The following is a 24,959-nucleotide window of genomic DNA, read 5'->3' on the forward strand; positions in this document are numbered from 1 at the left end:
CTCTGAGCACTGTGACTGGTGTAACTTTTCACACCAGAAAAGTGAGTTTAGGAATTCCACAGCGCTAAAAAGGTTCGGTGTTTTCCCTCTATTTGTATCATAAGACTACCCATGAAGGAAGTGGTTAACAACTAAACTGAATTCCACCCTTGCATTCACTCATGCCTGGACACTGATTGAAAATCTAGCTTTTATCAGGCTGCAATAGGCAATCAATTATCGGTGTTATAATCTCCAAAATGTACCATATGTGCCATCCAGTAGTCTAAGGGGACAAAAATGCACCATCAGATGGCTGCCAGCCATCAGCTAGGCCAAGTTCAAGGGAGGGGGATGTTATGCAAGGATAGAGGGAGTACCTGACCTCATCTTAGCATACTACATCAAGCTTCTTGGAAAAGAAGAGATGGCCAGGAAATGGAGTTGGTCCAGCAGTCGGAACAAACAAAGGAACCCAGGAGGAAGGAGGAATGGTGCCTGCCAGTGGCTCAGTGTGAAAATGCAGAGTGATGGAAAGCTTGAGTGCTAAGGAGGTGGCAGGAGGGAGAAGGTGGAAGACAGAATGAAATTCCTCGTAGCATGGGATCTTTTTCCAGCAAAATATTTTTGGTTTAAGTTCAATAACTTTACCCTAATAATAATATTTAAAATCATATTAAATATGATTAAATAATGTTAAAAATTTAAATAAGTTAGGTCTTTTTGCCCACGTGGATCTTCGATCTCTGAGTATCAAAACAATGGAGAAAAAGTTTGCACATGGTTGTTTTCAGTGAGAAATATCCATAAAGAAAAAAGCAAGTACTTGCATACTTCCTTTTCTTTCTTACAGAACTTTTTTCCTTCATCTTTTTTTTCCTTAAGGAGTAAAATATTTTGAGATAAGGCACCAAAATGTCTGACAATACTTTCTGGAAACTGACCTGCCTCGTGGGGATGATGAAATGAGCAAGAGATTTTATGATGGAGTTAGAAGAAAATGGAAAAGGAGCAAAAATATTTTTTCTAGGAAGAAACTAAAGATACAGAGATGAGAGGAGCCATTGGCTGCACTGGGGATTTGTGCTGGCATTTGTGACCTGTGTCTGCCCGCAGATACCTTGGAAAGTCATTTGACCAGTGCAGAATTGGGACCTGTGTAGGGTGCGATATGAACCTCACATGCAAGAAATGAGTCTGAACACAGCTGAAGCAAAATGAGTATCTTCTTGGGACAGAAAAGATAGCTGGGACATCACTAGCATCACCACTAGCACATTTACTCTAGAACAAACTTTTTAAATTTGCTTATTCCTAATGAAGGAGTCAAGAAATTGACACCCCAAAATAGGGCACCCTGATGCACTGATCATTTTAAATTACTGGAACATAAAAAGTGGCAAATGACAGAAGGGGCATTCTTATGATTGCTCCTTGTCTAGTGAAAGCCTGGACCCACCAAGAAACAAAGAGATTATTTCTGATTCCTTCCCTGAGATTTCATTGAAGTAAACTCTAAATATATGAAGAAAGACGGAACTCTGTCACCACATTTGGACAAACTTTTGTCATATACTACTGTCTTGTATTTAAGTCCCACTAAATATTCCAGAGAGGATCATTTAAAAGCCATTGTCTGTTCTTAGAGCACAGGGGACTTTGGATGGGTCTCCAGGCCGACTAAATTCACCTGAATATAATTTACTACTGTCCTAAAAATGGGTTTCATTCTCCTCCTCCCTCCCCTATGGAGAAGGGGTGTATATGTTTGCAATCACCCATGCTAGGCTGGTGGGTACTTGGACTTTGTGATACATAATAGATCAGTGTATCTTAACTCCATCATCATTTCAAAAGGCTTCCTTTGGTCCCTGCCTTCACAGTGAACAGACCAAGTTACATTTTCTCCACTTAGCAAGAAATGTGATCTCTGGTATTCAAAGTCAGCACTCCCTAAGAACAATGCCCAAATCTTCTTTGAACATCTTTCACTCACTTGGCCTCTTCCAAAGATGGAGCTGAAGGAATGTGATGGAAATGTCTCCTGGCAACTCTGAGTTTGTTCCCCTCACTAACGAGGTGACTGTCTATCTCTAGAAGCAGGTCACTTAACCAGCCTGTGTGGTTTTCTGTTTACTTCTCTATTAAAAAGTATATCTGACCTCAGAAGTCACCTTAGTCCTTCTGTTTATAGAGTCCCAGGCAAGCAGATGGTCAATGTGTCCCTTTACTAATGAACAGCATGCACCAAACTTCAAAGTCTCCACTGGAAAGGACCGATCTTCTAAAACTGCCCATTTGAAACAGAAAATCTTTGCAAAGATCAGACAGAGTGTTCCCATAGCCACTTGCCCGTGGTTTGGAGGGGTTTGGACTTATGATTTATTTGTCATGGTAGGGTACATCTTTGGAAGTCTCCCCTCCCCAGCTACTAATTCAGCAAGCTGTTAGAGTAAATATTCTCGGTATTCTACAGCAATTGAGATTGCTGTGGAAACAAATTCACACTTACTTTCCATTAACTTTGAATTTTTTTCAACAATTCCAATAGAACTTAGTCTATTTTTATAGTTTATATTGAGGGGATCTTTTAATTAAACATAACATTAGAATTCATTTTGACATAATTTTAAAAGCATGGAATAAAATTTGCTCTAATTCAGTCCCCAGTATATCCCCTTTCTTTCCTCCTCCTCCCCACATTCCCTTCCCTCTACTGATCTTTCTGCTCTTTACTTTTAGTTTTGCTTTTTTTTTTTTAAATTTTAGTTAGGGTCTTGTGGATGTAGATAATGGTGAGATTCACTGTGGTATATTCATATATGCACTTAGGAAATTTAGGTCAGATTCCACTATTCCCATACCCTGGGGGAAAAAAGTGAAATGAAGTCATTTTAGAGTGGTATCAGCAAGTTTTATAAAGCAACAAAACTCTTCTTTTTCTTTTTGTAAATTATTGATGTTTTCCTGGGTTTCAATACACAGAGAAAAGAATAATATAAATAAATAGCTCTTAAGAAATTATGATGGTGTTTCTGAGCATTTTATGTGTCCAGTTGTTTATAATTTCATGAGGTCAAGTTCCTCATCTGGAATTCAAGCGGTTCTCATATTTATCCTTCATGAATCATGTGAACTGTGGTAGTGAGCCTGGCAAAGAAGAAACGCGTGAGGCAAAACATTGGGTCAGGCACCTTGGTCCGCTGCTCTGGACAACCTGCCAAACCCGAGGGTCAGGTTTCCATGTGCCTCTCTCTACCTCAAGCAGCATGGCCCAGCCTTCATGCCTGCTCTCACAACCAACTGTCTTCACCTGGTTTCCAGAACACTGTGCTCCTCTGGTGTTCTTCCTGCCTCCCAAGCTGCCCATCCACCTGCAGCTTCCTCATCTCCTCTTCTCTGACCTCTTGCTGTTGACTGACCTCCTTTCTGTCTACACTCCACAAATAGTCTCATCTTGTTCCATGGCTTTCCATTTCCCTCCCTGCAATGACTCCCAAACATGCAGTTCCCACCTTTAACACCAGACTCTCTAACCCCAAAGCTGACCTCACCTCTCCACCAGGCATCTTAACTTAACATGCACAAAAACTTCCAAAGTTTCCGAGCCTTCCCCATCTCCACTAATAACAACATCATCTCTCCACTTGCTGAGACAAAAAAAAGAGTTGTCATTGGTTGTTCTTTCCCTCACACCGCACACCCAATCCATCAGCAAATCCAGCCAGCTGTCCCTTTAGAATACAACCAGATAAAGAGATTGTTTGCATCCAGGAAGATGAAGTAGACACACCTGTCTCTGTTTCTTCCACTAAGTACAACACAACACCCTGAATATTATGCATAAGATAAGGGTAAGGAAGACATTAAGAGGTGGACAGCAGAAGACAGACCAGATAGGGACCACAGGACAAGGAACAGCACTGTAATTTAATTTGTTGAGTTTTCTTAGTGCCCCATGTAGGATACCAGAATCAGAATCAACAACAGACACAGACGAAAAATAAAATAAAATATTAACCAAAAAAGAAATATGTCTAGTCAAGAGACTAAGTGAGGAACCGTACAGCAAGAGAAAACTCTTTGAGGGATTAATATACTTCTATATTCATCCCTCTATACTTCTACCCAATGGTCTGTAACAAGATGTCTCAACCTCCTAGGAACCTGGACTTCCATCCCCACAGTAGGCAATGAAACCACCCTCCAGCAGAGACAGACAGGGTGCCCAGGCTCCCAGCCCGATGGTGTGAATGAGGAAGGACCCTCCACAAGGGAGTTGTAGGATGCCCACCGGAGAGCCAGGACTGGCACCACCTTCTCACACTGCCCACCTGTCCCACCTTGTCCCCAAAGGATATGATGGAGCCATCATGGGCCTCACCCAGCCAGCCTGCTCTCTGAGGAAGCACAGTGGGAGGACACAGCCCTCACTGCAGCAAAGAACCTCCCCCTCACCCAAGGTCAGAGGAGGAAGGGAGGAGCCTGGAATTCCACCCCACCTGGCATGAATGAGGCCACGCCCACCACTTCCCTCACCAGAGTGGTGTCCAGAAGAGAGGAGTGTAACAAAAACTAAGAACCATATTCTTCTAACATGATATTCAGAAAGTTCCATTTGCAGTAAAAGAAAAAAAATCACTAGTGATAGCAAGAACTAGGAAAACATCAACTTCCATGCAAAAGGACAGTCCAGAGACACCAGCACCAAGATGAGAGACATGGGAACATGGGAGAGGATTGAAGCAGCCATGTTTAAAACAGAATTGCCTCAATAGCGAATATAAAGATACTTGGACCAAATGAAAAATCAGAAAATAAAATAAAAAACGAAGTGGAAAATTTGTATTTGGAAGATATGAAACTAAAAGTTTTTAAAAGTTGACAAATAAGTTTTTGCCAAAAAATGAAAGGACGAGAGAAAATCATCAATGAACTTCCAAATCAGATGTTGGATATTACCCTCTCTGAACAAGAGTGAAAATGGAATTGAAAAAAATGAAAGAGACTCAGAGATCCATGGAATTGTAACAAAAGATGCAAAAGTAAATTTTTTTTTCCTAAGTTTTATGGGGAGAGAAGAAAAGGACAGGGCTGAAAACCTTCAAAGAAAAATGGCTGAACATTTTGAAAATTCTCAGAAGACATAAAGATCTGAGGAGATGAGCAAAACTACACAGGATATAGCCAAAGAAACTCATGATGATACACACAATAATCACACTTCTTTCATAAAAAGGCAAAGACAAAAGTATCCCAAAGTGAATAATGGAGAAGAGACCCCTTAGAGGGAGAAACAAGTGAGCAACTGTGGCTAGCTAATCAAAAACCCAGGAAGTCAGGAGCACTTGATGATTAAAAAGTCCCAGTCTGCACAATACATATTGCCTCCTCCTCGTAAATCTTCTAAATTATGTTTGACAATTAAAGTAAAAAAAGAAAATGTCACGAGCCACGTGTTTCTCAATGTATGTGAAAGAAATAGGTGAGACAATTATAGTTGTCAGAGGGCAAATGGACATAAAGGGAGATAAGGTTTTGCATTGCCCTGTGGGTAAATGTCAAAATAATAGACTGTGATAACATATTTATAATGCAATACCTACAGCAATGATCACAGAAGCTATACAAAGAGATTCACTCAAAAGCACTATAGATACATCTTTAAAGATCTTTTCTGGGAGTTGGGGAGAGAGATAGATGAACACAGTGGACTTCCATAGTGGCATGTGCCCACCATATTATAATGGCAGGCACATTCCATTACACATTTGTCCAAATCCACAGAATTTATAACACAAAACATGAACCTTAATGTAAATGATAGACTGTAGTTGATAACGAGGTACTGAAATAAGTTCATTAATTATAGCAAATGTACCATGCTAAGACAAGACTTCAGTAAAAATGAAAAACTGTACAGGTAATAGAAATGGAACTTTCTGTATTTTCCACTCAATTTTTCTGTAAAAGAAAACTATTCTAAAAATAGTCTTTTAAATATTTTAAAATCAATGAAACTTCCTTATACTAACAAAAGAAAAAAACACATGAAAATTAAACTTTAAAACACAATACCATTTAAAATTGCTCATAATAAATATATTCAATTAAACATAAATGTAACAAATCACACATTGTATTTGTAAGCTGAAGACTATAAAATGCTGAAGAAATAAAAAAAGACCTAAATTAGTGGGTGTATATACCATGTTCACAGATTGGAAGAATCAATATCAGAAAGACATCAAATCTCCCCAAATCAGTATAAAGATATAACTTCATTTCTATCAAAATCCAAACAAGACTGTGTGTGTGTGTGTATGTGTGTGTGTGTGAACTTTTAAAAAACTATACAGCAAATCAAAGGATATAGTAGAAACAATTTTGAAAAAAAAAAAAGAAATCACTCCATTCAATTAGGCATGTATTATATAGCTTAGCCACTCAAGATGGTATGGTACTGGCAGTGAAACAGATACATGGGTCATGAAACAGAATTCAAAAAATGTGGCACCCAAGTATGATTAGCTATTTTTTGACATAGATACAAAAATGACTCCATGGAGGAAGGAAAGTCTTTTCCAACAAAAGAAGCTGGAAGAACTGAGCAAATACTGACAAAACAAAAGCCTCACATCTTACTTAAAAATTAACTCAAAATGCATCATGAATTTAATTGTAAATCAGAAAACCATAAAACTTTTAGAAGAAAACATGGGAGAAAGTCTTCAAGACTTGACTAGTGAAGTCCTTAAACGAGATTCCAAAAGAGTGGTCTATATTTTTTTTAATTTCATTTTATTTACTTATTTACTTTGGTACTAGGATTGAACCCAGGGGCATTAACTACTGAGTCAAATTCCCAGCCCCTTTTGTATATTTTATTTAGAGACAGGGCCTTGCTGAGTTGCTTAGGGCCTCACTAAGTTACTGAGGCTGGCTTTGAACTCAGCCTCCAGAGTTGCTGAGATGACAGGCTGTTTTTCTTTTTTTTTTAATCAATAAATTAAACTTTATCAAAATTCACTACTTTCATTCTACAACAGTCTCTATAAAGGTGATAAAAATGCAAGCTGTTTACGGGTAGAGATTTATAAACTACATATCTTACAAAGGATTTTTATGTAGATGATAAAGCACTTTCCACACTCAACAGTAAATAATCCAGTTAGAAAATGAACAAGAGATGGTAGGAGAATTCTGCTCATGGGGATCTGGGGACTGTAGCAAAGCACAGGAGTAAATGTTCACACCACTGGACATTAAGGAAAGGGGACATAGACCAAACTGGAGTGTAACAAAAAACTAAAATAAGAAAAGGGGACATAGACCAAAAGAATATGGTTAATGTGAAAAATTAATTAATTAATCAGAAGGGGGGAGATGCTGAGGGCCATTACCAAGTAGGAATGACGCATCGAAATTTCCTTGCCAAGCGTACCCCATGCTGCTTAGAGGACATTTGATGGGACATTGCATGCTTTAATAAAGTGACCTTGCTCAAGGACCAAGGCGGATCTGGGTTTAGAGCTGATCAGGTTTGAGGAAGTAACCGGCTCCTTGAGTTTAAGGCGTTGCCAGTTTAAGATAATGGGTTTTAGGGAAGTTGGAAGTTGAAGATTATTGCTGGGATTAGGGTGTTCCTGCTGCTTGTTCCCGTTGAGTTCTCGTGAGATTAAAATGGGATTTGGAGATAGCCTCGTGGAGTAGGTGAATTGTGCGGGAGACGGCAGAACACGATTGCCCCTGGACCTGTGTGGAGGCGGTGTGAGAGCGGGAATAAAGAATTGCTGTTTGAACCTACAAAGGTGTGTGGTGGCTCGTGATTCTGGTGCCAAGCCGAGACATTGGCCTTGGCACCGAGACAATATCAAAAGCTGTTTAGGATGTGGGTCCTCTGACCAACAGTAGCAGTTCATAAGCAACCTGGATATCCAGTCACCAAAGGACACTGCGGTGGCACTGCTGGGCATGTCTCCCAAGTAAACCAAAATGTATGTCCTCACAAAAGCGGTATACATTTTTTTTTTGTAGTTGTAGATGGACAGCATGTCTTTATTTTCTTTGTTTCATTTTTATGTAGTGCTCAGCATCAAGCCCAGTGCCTCACACCTGCCAGGCAAGTGCTCTGCCACTGATCTACATCCCTAGCCCCGGGACCCATTCTTTATAGTATCACCCATGTGCTCTACAGTAGGTGATTGATTAAACAAGCTCTTTAGTAATAAAAAGAAATGGATTAATGATACATGAGGTAACAACTTGGGTGGGTGCAAGGGCATATGCTTTAAAAAAGAAAGTCTCTGAAGGTCACATACTGTATGATTCTGTTTAGGTGACATTGTTGAAATGGGAAAATTACAGTGGTTGCTAAGGATGGGTCATGGTGGAGGTTAAGATAAAGGGGTAACAGGAGCAAGATCTTTGTGGTTTTTGTTTGTTTGTTTGTACTAGAGATTGAACCCAGGGGTGCTTTACTACTGAGCCACATTCCCAGCCCTTTTAATTATTATTATTATTATTTTTAATTTTGAGAGAGTCAATTTTAAGTTAATTTTAAGTTGCTATTCTGAAGGAAAGAAAGAGACAGAAGAAAACTAAGCATTATTATGTGATTTCTGTCCCAGAACTGGAGCTGGGCAGAGTGAGGATAGGAAGAGTACCAATCAGCCCTCTGTAGCTGCAGGCTCCATATCCATGGATTCAACCAAAATGGAAAGTCTTCAGGAAAAAAAAAAAAAGGTCTCTGAACTGAACACCAACAGACTTTTTTTTGTCATTATTCTTTAAACAACCCATATGACTACTGTGTATAGCACATTTATATTGTATTAGGTCTTATAAGTCATTTAGAGATGATTTAGTGCATACAGGAGGTTGTGTGTCAGTTCTGTGCAAACAATACCATTTTATCAAGGAACTTGAGCATTCTCAGATTTTGGTATCTATGGGGGATGCTGGAACCAATTCCTTATAGATGTCAAGGGACAACTGTAATTCCAAAGAAAAGCTTGGACCCTGGGTCAGGAGTGGAGGTTTAAAAGGTCTCAGGGTTCTGCTTACAGGGTGATTTTTGTGCCCATCCCCAACCTGACCACCCCTCCCAGCACATCTGTCAATGTTTGAAGATTTTTTTGGATGCCACACTGAAGGGTTGTTACTGGCAGCCAGGGGAGCTGCTGAACATCTGACAATGCACATAAAGAATGATCTAGTTGGCCAGGTGTGGTGCACATGCCTGTAATCCCAGTAGCTTGGGAGGCTGAGGCAAGAGGATGGGGCGTTCAAAGGCAGCCTCAGTAAAGGTGAGGCACTAAGCAACTCAGTGAGACCCTGTCTATAACTAAAATATGAAATATGGCTGTCGATGTGGCTCAGTGGTTGAGTACCCCTGAGTTCAATTCCTAGACCACCCGAACCCGAAAAAAGAATGATCTAGTCAGCAATGCGTATACCACCCAGGTTGAGAAACCCTGCTCTCGGTTCCCCATGAGAGCATTTCACCACTTCAGAGTGAAATTTCCATAGAGACCACCAGAAAGCTCTGTAGAGTTGGGAGACTGTCCTTCCCAAAAGAAAGCCACATCACACTGCTGTGAGCGACCACAAGGTCTTGTTTTCACAATACAATCACCTTCTATTATCGGAGCAAAGTTTCATAAACTGCCAACAATCCTGAGAATCCCATGTATAAATTATAGACAACATGAAATAGTACCCTCCAGAAAGGGAAAGATAATTAACCACAACTCCAATGTTGGGCCTTGGGAGTACAAAGCTACCTCTATTCTCAGGAGCCGGATGAGAAAGCAGTGTGGACCATGAGGGTGGCTCTCACACCTGGCACCAGGGGGCCTGCCCTGGGTCCTACATGGAAAGTCAGCTGTTGATCAAGAATGGCAACCAGCCCTGTAATACGCTGGGTCTGTGGTCATGGCTGTGTGATATATCACGTTTGAATGAATAGCAGGAAACTGAGGGGTCACTAAGGCATCTTTGGATACCTAGGTACCTGGCATTTATGGGAAACAAATGACTAGATTGCATTTTCCATTAAATTTTGTAATACACTATTTTTTCTTCACAACAAAAGCGGAAGAGGACAGTTTAAACATATTTGGGGAAAATGTTTTAAATGTCCAGAATTAACATATAAAATATATTTTAAAAATTGATATAGTTAAAAACAGGACCCCTCAGTATTAAAAGAAGGACGTGTCTCATGAGAAATAAGAGAGCCAAGCCAGCTCTCAGTCTTACGGGGTTATTAGCCATACCAGAAAAATCAGGAATTAAAAGGTAGACTAGTCTCCAAATCTGGGAGTGAGATGACCCACCAGGAGATGGGAGGCTGGGAAGGTCAGCTGGGCCTTTCAAGACTGTGATTAGCAAAAATGCCAGTTCCAGCCAGACAGAGCAGGGTCTACACTATTCTGAAAAATTAAGATCAGAAAACTATACTGATGCAGCCACATCAATGTTTTTGGCGGCTCAATTCACAACAGCTAAACTGTGGAAGCAACCTAGATGCCCATCAGTAGACAAATGGACAAAGAAACTGTAGTATATATACACAATGAGTAATATTACTCAGCATTAAAAGAGAATAAAAGTGTGGCATTTGCCAATAAATGGATGGAGTTGGAAAATATCATGCTAAGTAAAGTAAGCCAATCCCCAAAACCAAAGGTCAAATGTTCTCTCTGATAAGTGGATGCTGATCTATAATGGTGGGGGTTGGGGGGGTAGGGGGATGGCATGGGGAAAATGGAGGAGGGAGGGATGGGGGGCAGGAAAGATGGTAGAATGAGATGGACATTATTACCCTAGGTACATGTATGACTGCACATATGGTGCAATACTGCATCATGTACAATCAGAGAAATGAAAAATTTTGCTGCAAATGTGTACAATGAATCAAAATGCATTCTTCTGAGACTTCCATATATATACCTAATATATACCTAATTAAAATAAACAAGTTAAATTTAAAAAAAAATAATATTAGAGACTTTTCTAGATGAGAAGGCAATTCTTAGTGAGGAGGGACAAATGCCTGTGTAGAAAAGTCAACTAACGTACCCACAGTTATCTTGACCTTAGTAGCATAGTAAAACTGGCAACCCCAGGTAGGGACTTGGGATGGTAGTGATTCAGGCAGCATGTGAAAGGCATGATGAAGAAGAGAACAGCGTGTCACTAAAGTCCCACCTTTACGTGTGACCGAGTTCCTGCCTCACCCATAGAGGTCACAGAAGCTGTTCCTCTTGGTGCTCACTTGTCTGGCCCTGGCACCTCCCTGCAAGTGCTGTGACTCCCACTGGCTTGAGCAGAAGTCCCTAACAGTTAAGCCTGTGTGTAAATCCTTTCTGAGTATAATGTTAGTCTACAAGTCTGGGATCCCAAAACCTGAGTTCAGTAACAGACCCGGCTACCCCAGAAAATCAGTTTGAGAGGGGTAAGCAGGAGGGATTCAATGAGATTATTAGATACCCAGGGCAAGTTACTATGTTTCCTAAATAACTTAAGTATTTACATTTATATTAACTTTGATTCAAATCCTAATTCATTCAGGTACTGTTTCAAACTGTCAAATGTAAAGACGTTCATTATTATACTTTGTACTATATAATAAAGAGAAGTGTGTGTGTGTGTGTGTGTGTGTGTGTGTTTGTTTTGTAGACTCATACTCTCTGCAATACCTTCTTCTACGGTAGCTATTCCAGGCACAAACTTGGCTACAGACAAAGGTCTCCACTTTCTCACCGCCCACGCCTTGCCCAGTGGTGGTGTGAGCTTTCACATTCCCAGCATTCTGCTGCCCTACCCCTTTGGGAGGGTCACAGCTTCCTGGAGCAGAGAAGAGGAAGCCTGGGGTGGGCCTTGGGTCTCTGGAGGATCATCAGGCAAGGAAATGTGCCAGAAAAAGGAAAGAGTTCCCTGGCAGGGAGGAAGGGTCTCACCTGGAAGAGAGACCTGGAGTTCAGCCTGAGAGAATAGGCCGTGAACTGGAACTGGCCCCGGGGCAGAAGTTCTGGAAGTCTCAGGCTGACCCTTGGGGCCTGCAGGTGTAGAGGTGCAAGCAGTACCTGGAAAGAGGCGTCTTTATGGACATAAAGCTGAACCCTTGGTGCGGAGGGGATGAGTAGGCGCCTTCAGAACTTCTGTCTGGGCAGCAGGTGCTCCTTTCTCTTTCTCAGTTCTGAGGGGGTCACGGGGGACCATGGCCTGCTTCCCCAACTTCTCCCTCCAGGGGCTCCTTTGACCTGGCATTGAACTGCTCCTCCATTTCCTCAATGTGTCTTTCTCTTTGTTGTTTGTGAGCTGTCTTTGCTTTTTCCTTCTTGCTCTAGATATGATTGATATTTTGCAGTCTTTTTTTTTCCTATGATATTTTTCCTGAAAGATTACATCTGATATCCAAAAATTATCCCTGCAACTTTCACACCAGTACCTGTTGTGCTGATGACGATGCCTTTCAGGAAAAAAAACAAAAAACAATTTTGCACGCCATATGACCTGCCAAATTACTTCAACTGGTATGCCATCATCAACTCAAATTATGTCCAAACCCCTAACACTCTGTCCTCCACCTTGAAACACAACTCCTTCTCTTAACTCTCACATTCCTGTCCTCCCCACCTAATTTTCTTAGGTGAAAATCATTTTCCAATTGGTACTGTTGGTACATTTCCAACAAGTACCAGTTGGAAAACAACCTGGTACAGAAACAAAGAAAACCCATTTCTATCTTTGGATTCACCATTCATCCTTCTGGAAATATTACCTGAAACATTAATAAAAATTTTGAAACATATTAGACACAAAATTATTTTTAATCTGGGAATACCAGTTGTTACAGAAAATTTGAGAAACCAGCAGAAACATGGGGAAATGTTTGCTGACATAAAAATACAAAAGCAAGATACACATCAGTATGTATAATGACTACAACTATTCACATAAAAAGGACTGGAAAGAAAAAATCCTAAATATGACTGATCCTTTGGAGGTAAGTCATTATATTACCTTTTAGTGTATGTTGTTTAAACTGAATGACCCCTTCTTCAAAAGAAGTTTTACCCTAGATTTCTCAAGCTTTCTTGCATTTGGCTACCAAATTTCACTCATTAACACTTCAAATATCATTTATGTCTATTATTCCCCTCTCCTCTTTATTCTCACACCCTGTTCAACCCCTGATTATTTTCTGGCAAGGCTATCATCCTGTCCCCTGAGGAGGATTCTTCCAGTTGATTCACTCAACACTCACTCCCAGCTGTTCTTCCTTCTCCTCTTCTATGTCCCAGCCTGAGGACATGTGGCAGCATCCATCAGCACTCTGATAAATAAAACACTGACAGAATCCTACTGGAAAATTCTAGCAACCTTGACACTAATAAAGCATGAAGATGACTGTCCTCTTGCCAAAGATGGCCAGGGTCCCTGAGAGCATCACTATGGCAGCTGCATCCCATCTTCTTGCTGCGGGACCCAAGTAGTCCTTATTTTCTAGCTACTATTTGTGTTTTCTCTTACTTGCAGCCTAATGCATTGCTGACTAATATCACACTCACTATCTTCCTCCTGCTAGTCTCCCATTCTTCCCATCAGTTTACAATTTCTATAAGTGTGGGAAAAAAAGGAAAGACTGGGAAAGAAAACTAGATGCATAAACAAACGCTGGCAATAAAAACAAAGCACAACCGAAAGGTGGAAACAATGCTAAAGACCAAAAGTTACAAAGCATGCAAAAATAAATGTGTGAGAAATATGGGATCATTTTGTAAAGTGTTCAAGGAATCTTCCACACATCAATATATACTTGGGCATATGCAGTATAATAATGGAGAATTCCCCAAAATATTCACTGGGAGTTTAGCCTAGAGTGGGTACAATACAGCAGTGTGCTGGTCACATGAGACTACCATCCTCATGGAATTTAGACTGAATTGCAAATAGAATACATGAGCACAGTAATTATGCAAATAAATAATTAAAATATTTTGTATAAATTATCTGAAAAAATGTTTTCATAAAGGAGAAGCTGATCTAGTCCATATGTTAGTGGGGATGAGGGACAGCAAAGGAGCCTTCCTCCGAACACTGAGGTTTGAACTTGAATTAGCAAAAGAATAAACCTGTTTAAAGAAATGAAGGGAGGATGGGATACAAAAGCAGGAATTGCATTGTGGGAAGGTCTTAGAATGCAAAAAGGCCTTGAAGACAGAGACAAACACTGAATTTGCAGAACTCAAAGGCTAGGGCGGCTAGCTGTGTGTGTGTTTCAATCTGCCAAGAAAAAGTGAAATTATGTTCAATACATGTGGCTTAGTGAGAAAATTAGAGCAGGGTTTGTGGTTTAGTGGTAGAACATGTATGAGGCCCTGATTCAATCCCCAGCACTGTCCTCCCTTGAAAAAAAATAGTACAATATAATTAAGTTTCTAAAATTTTCCACCTGAAAAAAACCCTAAAATTTAAGTGTCTTATTGATGAAAATACTAAATGCAATTTTTTTTTTTGCTTAAAGCTATTCTACACAAATTTTTAAGTATCTCTAAATTACCAGGTACTAAAACTAAGTCCTAGGGATAAAACTACAAATAGGCTACCTTCTGTGCCATTCGGGAGCTAGAAGAAATAATGAAGAATCTAAGGTGTACAGTTACAGCTAAGCTAACAGCACTTTGATATGTGGGGAGCGGAGTGTCAGAGATTATGTGAACCCCAAGAAAGGGGAAATTAATTCCCTCAGGGTTGAATTATCTTGAAAATTAATTTATGTCCAGTATATCATTACTAAATGATACCGAAAAAGTGAACTATGACTGAATGGAATCAAAAAAATAAACCAGAAAATCTAAACTCTAAGAAATCTCAAAAGGTAATAGAATGATTTAAGGGACTTTGAAATAGTAAGCCTGTGTCACAGACAATTCTGAGAATTAGGCCACTCTCCCTAGTCTTGGCCAATCATTCAAATAATTATAATTGAGAAAAACTGGATTTCAGAATACATATTTAAGAGTTAAAAAAGAATAACTGAAGGAAATAGTGAATTAGACCTGAGCATATACACAGGTCAGGTGCAGATAGAAAGGCAGAAAAAAAAGCCGATGTGGGTTTAATTTGATTTTTGATTGAGATACAAATAGAAGAATTACACTTCTTACAAGTGAGCACTGCTTTCAGTCTTTTCCTTTACTGGAGTAATTTATAAGATTGTCAATTGAAATAAGACCAGAGACTTGAATCTTTGCCTTAGGTTCTACCAATAATCAACTGTGTGAAGGGGTCTCATGCTTTCTCCAAGCCTCAGTTACTGATGCCATCAGTACTGTCCTCTGACACTCTGAAAGAATAAAAATAAGCGTTCAAAAAACAATCAAAGACCATGATATTATTTTCACTGAATTTGTCACTGACACGTGTATTGTAAAAGCTCAGGAGAATACAGGATAGTTTTTCCAACAATGTTCTGGGTCATAATACATCAGATTTCATAAACAATACTTGCAACTTACTGCAAATAACTTGGTAAGTATACAATGCCTGATAATTATGAAGCTACATAAAGCTAAGTAGTAGCTGTGGAGTGTATTGAAGACTATGTAGTCTCATTAACTAGGAAATGCATTCAGAAAAGCCAAGTAGAATACTTTTATTAGTTAAACCTATGTCATTCTTCGGCTGGGGTTGTGGTTCACTGGTAGAGTGCTTGCCTCACATGTTGTGTGAGGCACTGGATTTGATTCTCACACCACATATAAATAAATGAATTTTTTAAAAAGGTCCATCAATAATTAAAACAATTTTTTTAAAAAAAATCTTTCATTCTCTTAGATACAGGAAACAAGGAAAAACACAGAGCATACTAACATTAGATATCTTTGTGCATTATTATGAGGAAATAAGAAACTCTTGTATTACTTCTCATAGGACCTGTATTGCACATCTCAGTCATTTTTATTTAAAGTTTCTGATAAAGTAGCTTAAAGTGAATAAGGAGTTACAATATGTATGCCAAAGAAGAGTTTGATAATTTAAAAAAATTGGAAATGGTTTTGTCACTAGATCCAAAAAATGACACAGTAATTATATGCAGTGCTACATAATAATTCTAAGTGTAATTGCAGTGTAATTTCTCTGACATGTATTTACTATCCATCTCCATCATAATTATTATGCATAGATTATGTTACCTTGTTTTTCTACTTCTCCACTATCCTTTTTGAGGTACAGAATTTTCAAATATGTAGATTCTTTTAAAAATATATAGTGTCAATAATACATGGCTCATAGAAGGACCTCAACAGATGAAAAACAATGTCAATACTTATATTAATGCAAATACCTTGTGTTCTGGAAAGTCATACCTGCATGACTTCTGAGTTCCTTTTACAAAAGAAAGAATATCTGGAAGGGGACCCCTTCTTTGTAATTTTTCCATAAACCAAAAGTAGTTTTTTCCACTCTTTCCTATACCACCATCTCTTTTCATAGCAGTAAGATCATCCACATTCTACATGAAACAGGGTCCAGAGAAGTGTGGGTGAGATGCCTGGTGTGCTGCTAATGGGAAGGGACACTCACACCTCACACTTGAAGGCCAGCAGTCTTCTGAACCCAAGAATCCTCGGTGCACAAGCAGGTCACCTCATCTCTTTTTCCCCCAGACCCCAAACCCACTTCTTAAAGAGTCATGTTAATATGATAAAGGCAAGATCTTTGACAAACACAAAGTGAAATTACAATGTATGGAAATGCTTATTTGACAAACTTGGGAAAACAGATGAATCCACTATGTGCTAAGTTCTAGGATGGTAAATGTTATGTGTCAACTTGGTTAGACTACGGTGCCCTGTGGTGGGGTCAAACACTAAGCTAGATGTTTCCAGGAAAGTATTTTTAGATTTGATTAACATTTATAATCAGTTCATTTTGAGCAAAGCAGATTATTCTCCATAATGTGGGTGAGCCTCATCCAATTTGTCAAAGGCCTGAAGAGCAAAGTTTTCCTGAGGAGGAAGGAATTCAGCCACCAGACTGCAACATAAAAATTCTGCTGGAGTTTCAAGGCTTCAGACTCGAGACTGCCACATCAACTCTTATCTGAATCTCCAGCCTGCCAGCTTGCTCAGCAGACTTCAGACTTGCCAGGACCCACAATCGCATGAGCCAAATCCTTAAAACCAACCTCTCATTAAATATATAGATGAATGGATAGATGATAGATAGATAGATAGTTTGATAGATAGATAGATAAACAAATTATTCCAATTTTCTCTACCCCTTCCTTTTCCTCTCTTTTTGCATGTAAACACACACACACACACACACACACACACTTACACACATGCAGTCAGTCTTCTATATCTGGAGACTCCACATATATGGATTTAACCAGCCACTGGTTGAAAATATTCAGAAAAATATTGTGTCTGTACTGACAATGTACACACTTTTTATTTGTGTCATTATGCCATAAACAATACTACATAGCAACTATTTACATAGCATTTACATTATATTAGATATTATAAGTCATCTAGAGTATAAAATAAACAGGAGGATGGGTGCAGGTTATATGTAAATCCTATACCATTTTACATACATGGACTTGGGCATCCAGAGATTTGGGTATCTGCAGAAGACCTGTCCACCAAGGATATGGCAGAACAACTGCATAAATATTCAGTTGGTTCTCTATCTCCAGAGAGCTCTATTTCAGCTTATGCAGAGAATTAAATATATTAGGTATTTTTTTGACAAACACATACTCTTTGGCCTTGTGTATGGCATTGATAGTTGGTATAAACCCTTGGTTTTAGTTACTGAAAGCTAAATGTTTCTAATATGTCTTCCAGTTAAGACTGCTTGATTATCTATCTTTTGTGGGATATCACACTCTAAAGAGTTCAATCATTTTTTATGAACACAATAAAATAATCATATTCTCATATGTCTTAAAAACTGTGTAGCTTGGCATGGTGTTGCACACCTATGATCCCAGTGGCTCTGGAGTCTGAGGCAGGAGGATCGTGAGTTCAAAGCCAGCCCTAGCAAAATTGAGGCACTAAGCAACTCAGTGAGACCCTGTCTCCAAATAAAATACAAAATAGGGCTGGGGATGTGGCTCAATAATCAAGTGCCCCTGAATTCAATTCCTGGTACCAAAATTAAAAAAAATAGTATGTGTATTATAATATTTTGAGTTATAAGACTAGTTTTAGGTCAGTTAAGCTCTTAGGCTTCTTAGAAACATCCATCATTGTCTTCATATTGAAAACCACATTATTTTTATATGCAAAAAGTGAATCAAAATAGTTCTGCTTTTGTTTATTAATTTGATTTGATTTATTTATTTAGAGGTACCAGGACAGCACTCTACCATAGAACTACATCCCCAGCCTGCCCTGTTTATTGTTTGTTTGTTTTGGAGACAGGGTCTTACTAAATTGCCATGCCGGCCTCTAACTTGAAATCCTCCTGCCTCAGCCTCCCAAGTAGCTGAGATTACAGGTGTGCACCACTATGCCTGGCAAAATTGCTCTGTTTTTAGATGAAAGCTATGTCGTATTAAAATTATAAACAATGTGTTAAGATAATGTATTTTAACATTTAACAGATTAAAATGAGGTAAAATATTAGAATTATAAGTATTAAGTTATTTTTAAATTTCTCACAAAAATTTCACAACAGAAGGTTAAGTTACTTTTAGAGGCATGTGGAGTGTGGGGTACTTACTAATGGCAGAGTCATAGGAAGTTGAGTTGTGCTCGCCTCTCATGAAAGGGTACGGTGACAGGTAAGCATGTGTGCAGTTCTTGGATGGTGGCTGATTGGCTAGGAAGAAAAGCACATCAATGCTATTAGTTATTGAGAGACTCTGAGATGACACATTTTGCCAATGGAGCAGAAATATGGGGCCAAGGGTATACAAGCACAGTGAAACTGTCGGTTCCATAAACAAATGCACAGACTTGCTGTATGAGAAACAAAACTTCTACCCATTAGCACAGGGGACCTGGAAGTTAGACTGATCTAGAACATCTAGCTGCATGACATAATTTAATGAAATAAATGCCCTTTGTATCACCTTAAAATCAAAGGCATTATGTTTCATTTGTTTTCACATGTTCCCCAATACCTAGCATAATGCCTAACACAGTAGGTATTCAAAAGCAACTTAAAAAAATCTAATAAAATTAGATATAACTTAGATTAGTTCCAATTAATATAATTTTTTCTATACCCATTCTATTTTACAGAAAAGATACAAATGATAGATCGTCAAAGTTAATGATTCAAATAAATTTTTAGCATTTGAAGAAACCACATGAAGGAAATTTATGTTGTCTGAAAAAATATCACTGTGTGTAATGTAAGGAGGAGGAATATATTCTTTCTTTCTCTACGTCTCTGGCAAAATCTTCCTCTTGCACATTCTGACTTACTCCACTTTATTAGGGTCTAAAAAGTTTCCATGGGCAATTTGCAGGCTTATTCTCCAGCCCCAAATGCTCTGTAGGACAGTGCAGGCACTCCTCTCAAAAGGCCACTTCATGTCTACTTTGTTCCTTTTGTATATAACAACGTGCCATCAGCGTAAGTCTTCAGTGACCTTATGTTCTTATTATATATTCTGTAACCTTGACTACTGTGTAAATACACACTTTGATTTTTCACAGGAGTATTTGATAAGCACACTAACAATTTCAACCCTCAATAGGCTTTAGGCTAATAAACAAATCTTTCATTGTGGGAGACAATAAAATAAATGCTAGCTATTGTCAATGAATTGGTTTTCAAAGATTATTATAGTATAAGGAATACAGTTGAAAGAGTGCATCATTGTCTTAGAAAGTTACTTGACTTCAAAAGGGAACTTTAAAGTTTCTATACAAGAATGAAAACATCAAAAGCAAACCGTTTCTTGATGTTGCCTACAAACTTGGGTGAAGACCAAATGAAAAAGCTTTCATCTGCCACTGCTGGTAATTAAGTTTCATTACATAAAAAAAGACATTTTTAAAAAAACTTTGAAGCTATGAATATAAAATAATACCATTATTTCTGAATTTTTACATTTGAGATTTCATGTGTTTATAGCCCCCCCCAAAATAACATTTATTTGCAACATAGAAATAGACACTTGAAAAGGAACACCGTAGATAATATCTGTTTTGTTTGTTAGAGTTAGTATATTTTAAATGTGAGCAGAGCAACAGCAGATACCTCCATTTTTCCATAAGTATTCAGATTCCTAAATTATGGTAGAAAATAAAATAATTACACCTACAGACATTTCTCTTTGGGACTTTTGAAAACATCTCATTGAGATTTTATAATCAAGAATCCAGTACTTTCGTAAGGGATACGTACTAAATAGGAAACAGCCTGCTTTTTGTTTCATAGACAAGGGGTGAAATAAAGCTAAATTGTACTTACTGTACCAGAACTTCCAGATGTTGGAGTTATTTTCTTCCACCATCCCATTAAACCAACATCTCCAGAAGAATCCTTCATGGTGGAAAGTGATATTCTCTATCTGTAAGGAAACAAAGGCAGTAACTTGCCATCGACTCACAGAATATAATCAAAATTCCTGCATCCAGAAAATTTTAAAGAAATGTCTTCTTTCCCCTGTAATGATGATCAGTGGCTTCCTACAGATCTCTTCTATACAGAAAGACACCCCACTGCTATTCTCTGACTTCAAGAGGATGCATAGTGCTGTCCTCCTCTACAGCAAATACATCAGTATTTTGAAGAAGAAACGCACATTGTGTTCACCTGAACACCTTCCCACTTCTGTTGCCAGAAGCCAGTAGTCCGATCCAAAAGCCACTAAAAACAGTAAGACCCCCAAAGCTCCGAAGAGAGCCCCGAAGAAGATGGCAATATTTAGTCTCATTTTCGGTCCACTGGTTTCCTCTTAAATAAGAAATTGCAGTAGGGCAGACACGTAGCTCCTCAACAACAATAAAAAAGAAAGAATAAGATCTTTGAGGATGCAAGATCTTCCCAAGAAGCCAGTTCTAGTTCATGTTTTGGTGGCTTCTCTCCTTAGACCCAGCCCGTGGATTTGAATTCCCTTTGGTCCCTGCTGGAGGGACTCCAACCAGGCAGCTGAGAATGACTGGTTATTTTAAGATACTGATTGAGGAGCTGTCTTTTCTCCCATGGGGATCAAAAAATAGCTGACCTTCCCCTGACTACAGAGAAAGCGTGTCAGGAGCTGGCTTGGATTGGCATTATTGCTGTAGGGGAACCCGTGGAAGTGGAAAGAAGATGGAAAGGCTATGAAGTCATTGACCGTATTGGACACAAAACTTAAGTGTCAGAACAAGCTCCTCTTAGTCTAGAATGACCATTACAACTTCAAAGACACTTCAGATTCTCCTTGAAGATACATAAATCGCAGCTAAAAGGAATGATGGAGACTTCTCTGAAATACAACTGAAATTCTAACTAACCTCTTACTTTCTGTGGACATTTCTGAGATAGAAAATAATTTTTGTTTCAGTTTATAATTTTAAAACGTAGGTATGCCTTGAAAAATATTAAAGAAATACTCTTAAGCAGCATCCACATAATGACATGAAAACAACACTTTCTATGGAAGCTCATAGAACTGATGTAAGTGAATCCAAATAATCATCCCCAAGTGAACTGGTAAAAACAAACAAACAAACAAAAAACTCAAAATAATGATTGTCTTCAGGAATAAGATGAAATGATCTGGTCTATTTTTTTTTTAATTTTCTTCTTCCATTTCAAATATCTAACTTCCTCAATATACAAGTCACACTAAATACCCATTTGGACCACCCAATGCAATGCATCTACATTTTCTTAAAGTCTTACCTGTTCCTAGCTCATTTGTTTGTTTTGTGTTCACATTTGAATATGCCAGAGAGTGTTCTTTTTAAAATATTTGTGTGCTATTTGTGATTCTCTACTGTCCCTCTGGCTGGGGACAGTATTGTTTCTCAATAATTGCACAGACCACTCAATATTTTCAGGAGGCATCTGAATGCAAACAACCATTTACACAGCATCCCCTTTTTTGTGGGCATAGGATGAACTCTTATGATGGATTCTGTTGAAGGCCAAAAATCCCTAGGAAGTATGCCTCGTGCTGTCCTCCTCAGTAGCAAATGCATCAGTATTTTGAAGAAGAAATGCATAGTATGTTCACTTGAACACCTTCCCCCTTTCATTCCTTGTTCATTTCCACTTATATGCAACTAGAAGTGTTCAAAAGCCAGGAGTGAAATCCTAGCCATAGACTCAGTAACTGTAGGGGTTAAATTGAATTTGAAAGCGGATCTGAGATGATCCCTCATCTAATGCTCAAAGCTTTTTCATAAGACTTTCCACATCATTCAGCTATAGCAATTCTAGACTGTACCATTTAAGAACACCAATAATGGTAATACTGCTTTGTTACATGTCCTGCCAAAAATTGTGCCAAACTTTTTATCATAGGAGTTTGCAGAGTATTGGTCCTGATCTGCCCTCTGAGAATAGACTGCACAAGTTTAAATCCTCTGTTGTAGGACAGAATTTGAAGATATTTTATAATCATCTCATGCCTCCTTAACCCATTGCCCTGATCCCACTCCAACTTGAAATGATAAGCATCCACTCTTAATAGGGTCTTTCTTTTTTTTTTCAATGTTAAGCATTCGGTTCCTTGACATATCTTTTTCATGGACATAATTCCATATCTGTCTTTTCTGGTTCTTTCCTACAATTCTCAAGCACTTGATCAAAGTGAGGCATAATGAAATATTCTAGATATGGTTGTTTTGAATGAATCTGGCTGCTGCTGCTTCTAGTAACCACCAGAAGCCAAGACACAGGCAGATTAAGAGACACACTTGTGGGCTCACTCCTTTGCTGGGGCCAGACCCTCATCCAAACAGATTTCCTTTAGGGAGCTGTGATTGGTGGGTTTAAAGCCAGAGGCACTGGACCTGGACGTAGGCAACCATGCTGTGTCTGACAGGTGAAATGCATGGACATATATCTAAATACTTCCTTTAAAGAAGTGGCACAAAAGTGGGAAGTGCAGCCAGCAAGGCAGGAGAGATGCCTCTGAGTTGTTACCTCTGGCCATCAGCTTGAGCCATTTGGGTGTGGTGTAGAATTAAAAACTGTTAAGAGCCTTGGATACCTGTTTCTAGTGATGAGAAAGCTAAATTTATTCTTAGAGGTAGATGCCAAGGCAACTTAAAAATATAAGCGTTCACTGCAATAATCCAACAAATTAATACCACTACCTTTCTAATTTCCATGCTATGATGACCTGAATCACAGACTTCCAAAGATGTCCATGCCCTAATCCTAAACACAGTCATATGCTTTGCAAATACATTAACTGACATGGCAACATCCTGGCAGGCCTTGACTAATCACATGAATCCTTAAGCAAAAAGCAGAGAACCTCAGCTAGCAGAACAATCAGAGAAAAAAAAATGTGACAACCCAAAAAGGTCAGGAGTTGCTGATTGAGGGTGGAAGGAGGAGGACATAGGCAAAGGAGAGAGGACAGTGCCTGGAAGTTGGAGGCAGAAGGGAAGCAGATTCCCCCTGGAGCTTTCAGGAGGGAGTGTAGCCCCGCCAATGCCTAGATGAGTGATCCTCAGCAAATCAACTCCCCAGCTCTCAGTTTTATGGAAAATGGAACCAGTGTTTGGGGGGATTATTGAGAATATATAATGAGGTCACATATGTCAAAGGAGTTGCTGCCTCTTCCCATGAGAGTTGTCCTCTATCCTGCCATCAGCTGAAGATCATTCTGGACAAAGAAGTTAACAAAATAAAAATACAATAAAACTCCCATTTATTGCATTTGAGATGGGACTAAGATCTATTTATCAAACTAATGACACAAGGTGTCTCCAGCCTTCCCACACACCCATTCATGAACATCACCCTAGCACCTGGGCCACCAGCAGCTCCCCAAATCTCCCTGTTTTCTGCCCCCAACTGATTGAAGTTATTTCCTTTCCATCTACCTCATTAATGCACTCACAAGTATTTGGCGACTTTCTACCCTTTGCTACTTATGCTTCTAGGTATTAACAGCAGCACTCTACAAGGAGACCCTTATATAAGCTCTGCACATTTTCATATTTGTTTATTTACACTCTCCCTCTTCTACACAGCTTTTTTTTTTTTTTCTTGATACTGGGGATGGAAAATAGGGCCTTACATAGCAAGTGCTCTACCATTGAGCTACATCCCAGGCCTTTTAATTTATTTTGAGACAGTGTTTTACCATGTTGACGAGGCTGGCCTTGAACTTGCTAATCTTCCTGCCTCCGTCTCCTGAGTAGTTGGGATTAGAGGTGTGCACCCGGTTTATAGTTGTTGAATTCATATGTCTTGAAACAAATTGAGTCAAATGGTTGTTCAATGAACAAATCAGTTAAATAATGAATGAACAAATGAACGAAAGCTGCCTATAACAATTGCTCCATGATTCTTAAAGGTGTTATTAGGGACCATGGTCCCTACTTCTATGGTATCTCCATCTGGAGAAAGGCCAAGAGGGAAATTTCCAAGTGCTAAGAAGAAGCTGACTTTCCTCAGAGCACTACTGTTATTTATAATATTAAGGACACTATAAATCTTGATTCATTTAATAAACATCTATGTAAAGCGTCACTTGCGTTAAGAGAGGAATGTGGTGTGTTCTGGAGGACAACAGGTGGTATTTTCATATACAGAGTTCTTCTCTTTTTGCCGTGGTACCTGGAAAACCCAGCAGCAAATGTACAAATGGCGGTGTCCAACTTTTTCTCTGACTTCCTGGATTCCCCTCCTGTCTACCTGGTCTCTTTCACACACATGTTTAATTTGCTATTTTACATATTTATGTAAGGGGCTGCAAATGCTTTTGAGAAAGAGATAAGGAGTAGAATGAAGCAAGTCAACCGAGACAGTTTATTGAATTCAGG

General features: G+C 39.0%; 1 protein-coding gene across 2 annotated transcripts in view; it reads right to left on the reverse strand.

The window, feature by feature from the left end:
* The window catches only part of Tmem182 (transmembrane protein 182), a 54,126-nt gene extending 33,012 nt beyond the window's left edge, over positions 1-21,114 (reverse strand). Inside the window, exons 1-3 of one of the 2 annotated variants that reach the window (XM_005338493.5) lie at positions 20,771-21,107; positions 20,437-20,536; positions 18,733-18,831 (exon numbers count right to left, since the gene is read on the reverse strand). In XM_005338493.5, the coding sequence (XP_005338550.1) occupies positions 18,733-18,831; positions 20,437-20,536; positions 20,771-20,902 (331 nt within the window). In that variant the 5' untranslated portion in view covers positions 20,903-21,107. Of the gene's footprint in view, positions 1-18,732; positions 18,832-20,436; positions 20,537-20,770 lie in introns of both variants that reach the window. The other variant, XM_040270831.2, reaches the window with a different exon arrangement.
* Positions 21,115-24,959: the final 3,845 nt, after the last annotated feature.

This window comes from Ictidomys tridecemlineatus, chromosome 12 (assembly GCF_052094955.1).
Source record: "Ictidomys tridecemlineatus isolate mIctTri1 chromosome 12, mIctTri1.hap1, whole genome shotgun sequence".
NCBI lineage: Eukaryota > Metazoa > Chordata > Mammalia > Rodentia > Sciuridae > Ictidomys > Ictidomys tridecemlineatus.